The sequence below is a fragment of the Scophthalmus maximus genome, chromosome 21 (genome assembly GCF_022379125.1).
Source record: "Scophthalmus maximus strain ysfricsl-2021 chromosome 21, ASM2237912v1, whole genome shotgun sequence".
Classification (NCBI taxonomy): Eukaryota; Metazoa; Chordata; class Actinopteri; order Pleuronectiformes; family Scophthalmidae; genus Scophthalmus; species Scophthalmus maximus.
This window is the reverse complement of record NC_061535.1, coordinates 1896025-1902007: the sequence shown is the minus strand read 5'-3', so window position 1 is coordinate 1902007 and position 5983 is coordinate 1896025. Positions and strand designations below refer to the sequence as shown.

At 44.2% G+C, this 5983-nt stretch overlaps 1 protein-coding gene across 3 annotated transcripts; it reads left to right on the top strand.

The window, feature by feature from the left end:
- Positions 1–821: 821 nt before the first annotated feature.
- slc35g2b (solute carrier family 35 member G2b) lies at positions 822–3739 on the top strand. 3 transcript variants are annotated; one of them, XM_035619783.2, is made up of 3 exons: positions 840–962; positions 1280–1428; positions 1953–3739. In XM_035619783.2, exon 3 carries the CDS (start codon positions 1981–1983, stop codon positions 3229–3231), a length of 1251 nt encoding a protein of 416 aa, XP_035475676.1. In that variant the 5' UTR covers positions 840–962; positions 1280–1428; positions 1953–1980; the 3' UTR covers positions 3232–3739. The 3 variants fall into 3 exon arrangements, with proteins under 3 accessions (XP_035475675.1, XP_035475676.1, XP_035475677.1); XM_035619782.2 differs by lacking the exon at positions 1280–1428 and having other exon boundaries at positions 822–962; XM_035619784.2 differs by lacking the exons at positions 840–962; positions 1280–1428 and adding an exon at positions 1467–1771.
- Positions 3740–5983: the final 2244 nt, after the last annotated feature.

The window sequence follows — 5983 nt, the reverse complement described above, 5'->3', positions numbered from 1 at the left end:
AGGTGTGGATTGCCACAGCATTACAAATCACCGTCCAATGGTTCTATTGACCAATTCAAACCTTTTAACTTCCCCCATCTTGAGAGGGCTATAAATTTCTTAAATTTATGCCTGCCTCGCGTCGACTTTGGCACAAACGAGAGGATCCCAGAGAGGATTGTGGGAATCCCAATCACCTCACGCTGTGACTCTAAATAAAGGAAAACGGGCAAACTCGTCCAGATGCATATAGGCTAATCAAAGATGGGGCCACCCGTGCCTGACCCCATCTTCGATAAGCCTATATGCATCTGAACGAATTTGCAACATTAGGTTGCAAAATATGACAGTATAAAGTGCAATTAGGCCCCAATTAGAAAGCAACAGCAGAGCATAACGTTGGCAATCTGTTTCCTTCATCGCGGCATGATTCACTCAGACAGAGAAATCTAATCTTCCTCTTGTGGCTTGGACGCACGGGTCGTAATCCTATGAACACGACGATGATGATGATGACGACGATGATGAAGATGACCGACCGTCGCACATCCATTTGTCTCCTCTGAGAGACGAAGAAGTAGGCGCAAGGGGTCTGTGGGCGGGAAGCGCTCTCGGGTAGGAGGAGCAGGGGGAGGAGAAACCTCTGGCCGTGACAGTTGCCACTCTCCCCGGGGTTCTTCTTCTTCATCACCATCATCATCAGCAGCAGCATCATCATCAGCAGCAGCTTCATCTTCACGAGCTGCTGAAAGCAAAAGCAGAGGCAGTAGGAGGGTCCGTCGACGGCTCGGGGAGCGAATTGAGCGGCACGCATCTCCGAGGGTCGCTCCACTCGAGTGGGGGCGGAGGGGGGGGGGGGGGGGGGGGGGAGATGGGGCAACAGCAGATGCGTTCAACCAAATGTGAGGATCAAGAAATCGGGGGAGATCTTTATTTATGACACGAGTTCGCGCATTCAACGGGGACTATTTAGACAGCGACAGGTAAGACATTTAACGGTATTATAAATAGGACCGTCCTAAAAATATATATACCAGTTTTTACACCAGTGATACGCTAAAAACTGCACTATAGATTTTTAAAAAATTACATGTAAATTCAATATGATCATCTAAAGGAAAAGCTATTCGCTATTCTTCGTTTTTTGGGGGGGCTCAAATCCCCCTTCCTCCCCGAAAATATCATCATTTGATCTGCTAAAAGAATGATGAAAATACAATATTTCTAATCATTGTTAATGGTTAAAAATTAACCAAATTTTCTTTTCTTTTTTCCTTTCACGCCAACAATGCCACCAAAGGATCAAGTTTTATTAATGTATCAAAAACGAGGAGCAAGAGGAGGGGGGATGAGAGTACCTATCTGCCCCCTTGTGGTTTTTGATCAACGCTTTGTCCGGTTGGCGAAATGACTGTGACTAGAAGAAAAAAAATCTTGGAAATACTAACAGTACAAACATGACAGATTATTATATTAATTTCGTTTTTTCGTGTTTATTCTAATATAGGCTATAATTAATTCCGTTTTTAAGGACATTCTGTCATCGAGTGTTTCAACCAAATGGCATTATAGTGGAAGCATCAGAAATATCTCACATGACTACTCCATACATTTTAACCCTTTAACGCAGATTTTTTTTAATCCCAGGGTTTGCTAATTTATGGTCTGCAACTCCATTCATCTTTTAAGTGGCCCACATTCTTGTATCATCCCCTCTGTGGTTTCCTGTTATGTAATTTCACCCCCATTAGACTGCATCAGCCTCAGAATGTTTGCCGCTTGAGTTTGCAGGGTATATCTATATATATATATATCTATATGTGAGTGTCTGTGGGTGTGTGTGTGTGTGTGTGTGTGTGTGTGTGTGTGTGTGTAGAGGGGTGGATAAAAAAGAAAACAAGACCAGAGGGCAAGAATATTTTATTTTGTTTTATCAAGATTTGCACTGAAACGGTTTTCACTTCATTTTCCAGATTATACACCCCCGAAGCCTAAAGAAACATGGATGTACCTTCATCCTCACTCCAGTACGGATCAAAAAAGAGAGTTAAGATTCACCCAAACACCGTGACAGTGAAATATGCCACTCACTTCCCCCAGCCTGGCGATGAAGGGTACGATGACGCACCCTCTTTTGAGGAATTCGGCGCCTTCGCAGAAGCCAATGTGGAAAAGAGACTGGTGTCGGACACCAAAGGGGGCAGGACTTTCTTTGGAACCTTGGAGACCCAGCCGAAGCAGCCAAGTGCGCAAAGGGACAAGGGGGTCGGGGGTCAGCTGGCTAGCTTCGGCGAGGCGAATGTGTTGGCCTCCAGGGTGACCTGGATGGCTTTGTTCGGGGCCGCGGCGGCTCATGGTTGCGTGGCACTGATCACTCGTTTAGCGGCCGACCGCTCTAAAGTGCCCTCCCTCGAGCTGCTCTTCATCCGCTCCGTGATCCAAGTGCTGTCCATCCTGGTCGTCTTCTACTACCAGGAGGCCCCATTTGGCCCCAAGGGCTACCGCCTGCGTCTCTTCTTCTACGGCGTCTGCAACGTAATCTCCATCACCTGCGCCTACACCTCTTTTGCCATTGTACCACCAAGTAACGGCACCATTATGTGGCGTGCCTCCACCACAGTCTTCAGTGCAATACTGGCCTTCCTGCTCCTAGATGAGAGGCTAGGCTACACCGATGTGGTCACCGTGGTGGGCAGCGTGTTTGGCCTGTGTCTGGTCATGGTGCCAAACGTTGCCGACGAGGAGAAGTCCAGGCTGAGCTTTTGGAAGGAGGCCTTTGGCTACACAATGACAGTGATGGCCGGTCTGACAGCTGCCCTCTCCATGATCGTCTACAGAGCCATTAAGGAGCGTGTAAGTATGTGGACAGCACTCTTTACCTTCGGCTGGACGGGCACAGTGTGGGGGGCCTCCACCATGTTTATCATGCAGGAGCCCATCATCCCTCTGGACGGGGAGACCTGGGGCTATTTGATCGGGATCTGTATCTGCTCCACCGTGGCATTCTTGGGAGTATACTACGCTCTGAACAAGTTTCATCCAGCCTTAGTCAGCACCGTGCAGCACCTAGAGTTCGTGGTCGCCATGCTCCTCCAGCTCATTGTTCTGAGGATGATCCCATCCGTCTACGACGTCATCGGAGGCCTGGTCATCATGATCAGTGTGTTCACGCTGACGGGAGTGAAGCTGTACAGAGTGAGCAGGGCCATTCGGCAGGATTACCAAGAGATCCTCGACTCACCCATCAAATGAGTTTAGATACGTCAGTCTGTTTGTTTACAATCGTGCTTGGTCGTGCAACTTAACGAATGTCTGGGTCTTCTCTTCATCTGATGATTTTGTATTGTTGTGTTGTTGGAAGAGTGCCAGTGGTGTAAACTAATGTCTTAATATCTGTGCGTGAACTTAATGACAAATGTAATGTGGTGACCATTTCCCCGTGATAATATTGATTTTGATGTCAAATTGTGTCACAGACCAAAATGTCAGGAAAAGGGAAAAAAAGAATCAGTTCAATTATTTTGTGTGAATTATTTTGCGCCAACCTTTTAAATCATATGGAATCTGGTCTTTTGAGTGGCAGCGTAAGAACATCGTTTTATTGATCTACACCTTTAATCATCATAACATCAACAGGGTGTGTGGCATCCCTCTGTTGTCTTGCTGCCACACTGTGTAAATGTCAGCCCAGAAATCATGCATACAACATACAAGGATTGAAAGAATAAAAAATAAATACCACCCACCTTTTCCTAAAACATCTGGCATTGATTTTGTTCTCCTCAATCTCTTGCTTGCCTCTTTACGATGTCTTCCCATGAGGCCTTTACGTGCTGGGATAGATACAAAAAGAACTTCTACATTTACAAGCAGATTCTTCACGACTCTGGGAGATCAAATAATTTCTATGCCCAAGAAAACCATGTACAATGTCCTCCCATCTATATTTTGTACACCGCCTGCACCTTTCACTGTTTTTCTCACTGCCTCTCACATATGTTCTGGCCCCATCAGCCAGTCGGTGTACTTAACACCAGTGATTACACCCCTGGACGCTGCCTCTGTTTGCTTTCAGACCCATATCAAGCTAATACCCAGAGGCAGGTGCGCTGTGTTGAATTAAAGTCTCCTTTAACAACATGAGACCGCATGTGCTTTATCCGTAGCGGGACAACTCAGTGGCTCACCGGCAACATTTTCCTTTCTCTGTGGTCGATGCAGTGCGCGGCTGCAATTTCCCTGAGGCCCAGCAACAGCGACGGTATGAAATAAGGACATAACGATGATGCAGTGTGGATGGAAGAGGACATTTTGCATGTTCAGAGCTGACACAACATGTATGTTTCACTAGTGGCCCAGCAGGTGGCATTCACAAACCTCTTCATTACTCAGGGAGCTGGAGTTAGCACAAGTAAGCTACTGTAATGCTTTATCACAGTAAATTATACATTTTTTTAGTGGTGTATCGAGTGGTTAAAAATAGTAATCTGAGGATATTTTTACATCGAATCAATTTTAACACGTGATATAGCACGCTTGATCCAAACACCTCTCATTTAGGCAGATATATTTTTACAGATATAAAGCTGATCGCACACTAAGCGTAGCCATTAATGTTGAATGTTTAACATATTCACACAGAAAGAGGAAGTAATCGGGCTTGTGGTTATGCAAGTGAAGTGCTTCTGAAATCAAATAAGTTTGTGCAATAAAATAAAGTGGTGAGTAAGCACCAATAATTTACAAACCAAAAGGTAAACCACCGCCACCGTGAAACCAATAATTATGTGAAACTGTCTTTTACTTTGGAGGCACGTTCTGTCAATTTAGTCACATTTTTCTTTAAAACCAGGGTAGCCAGTTTATATTTCAAACTAAAAAGAAGAATACGCTAAGATGGAGTGGATTCACGCTCCACTATACATTGTATTATATCATTTTGTGATAAGGTTTTGGTTGCAGAAAGCAGAATACGATGTGGAGGCCCATCTGTTTGAGCAGGAAACAGACTGCATCCTGCAGAGAGCTGCACAACCTTCCAAATTACTCTGCAACTCCTGTCACCACAAACGTGTTTATTAGACGTATCATCACGTGTGTGTGTGTGTTGCATGAGGCAGATGACAGGGTAATTTGCTCATACACACCAGGAGAACAAGACGTTGTTGGCTGCAGCAAACATTCATCATTGATTAGGAAAAGGAGGTGCTATTTGGAAAATATTTTCAAACTCAACATTATGTGATTGTCTACACATTCACGATAAGAAACTTTTCGTTATCATAATCATAATCAGGTTTATTGGCACATACAAGGACAGTTTTCTCTGGTTCAAATTGCTCTCAGTGTACTTGATAAGAAAATAGACATAAAGCTAAAAAACAAGGACAACAAAATCTGAATAAATAGGTTTTGAAAAGTGGTACAACGTACATATGGTATATAGTGCAAAGAAGCAATAGAAGTGGTGCAGTGAAATAAGGAATAAATACTGTATAAATATACGAATGGGATGGATCAATATATACCTTTTATGCTGTACACATTTATATATATTAATTGCAGCATGCAGGATTTATATTGACAATTGATGCAGTACAAATCAAGCATGTTTTTTTCATTAAAAATAAACAGACTATTTAAAAAAATATATACAGCACAAAGTCTTTGCATAAGTCCCACTCAGTGTGTATAAGGCTCGAATGTAACAGCTGACTCTGAGGCAAAAGTAAATAAACTAAACATAAAAGCCATAATAAAGTAGAAAGTAAACCATAAATGATAAGACATGTGTAAGTCTTCATACACACGTTTCGTTTCTGATGGTGATTGGCTTGATCCTTCAGCCCCTCGAAATATCTCAGCATCAAACATCAGCAGCTGCAGTGTGATTGACCGACAGCACCGCCGTCCAATCGGACGGGAGTGGATTCGTCTGCGGCCAATCGGTTGCGAGCGGGAGGGGCCCGGGGCGTCGGAACAGCTTGTGTGGCGGCTGCTGCTA

Coding starts and splice junctions, on each gene's coding strand:
- slc35g2b (XM_035619782.2), top strand. CDS start 1,981: ATGGATGTACCTTCATCCTCACTCCAGTACGGATCAAAAAAGAGAGTT.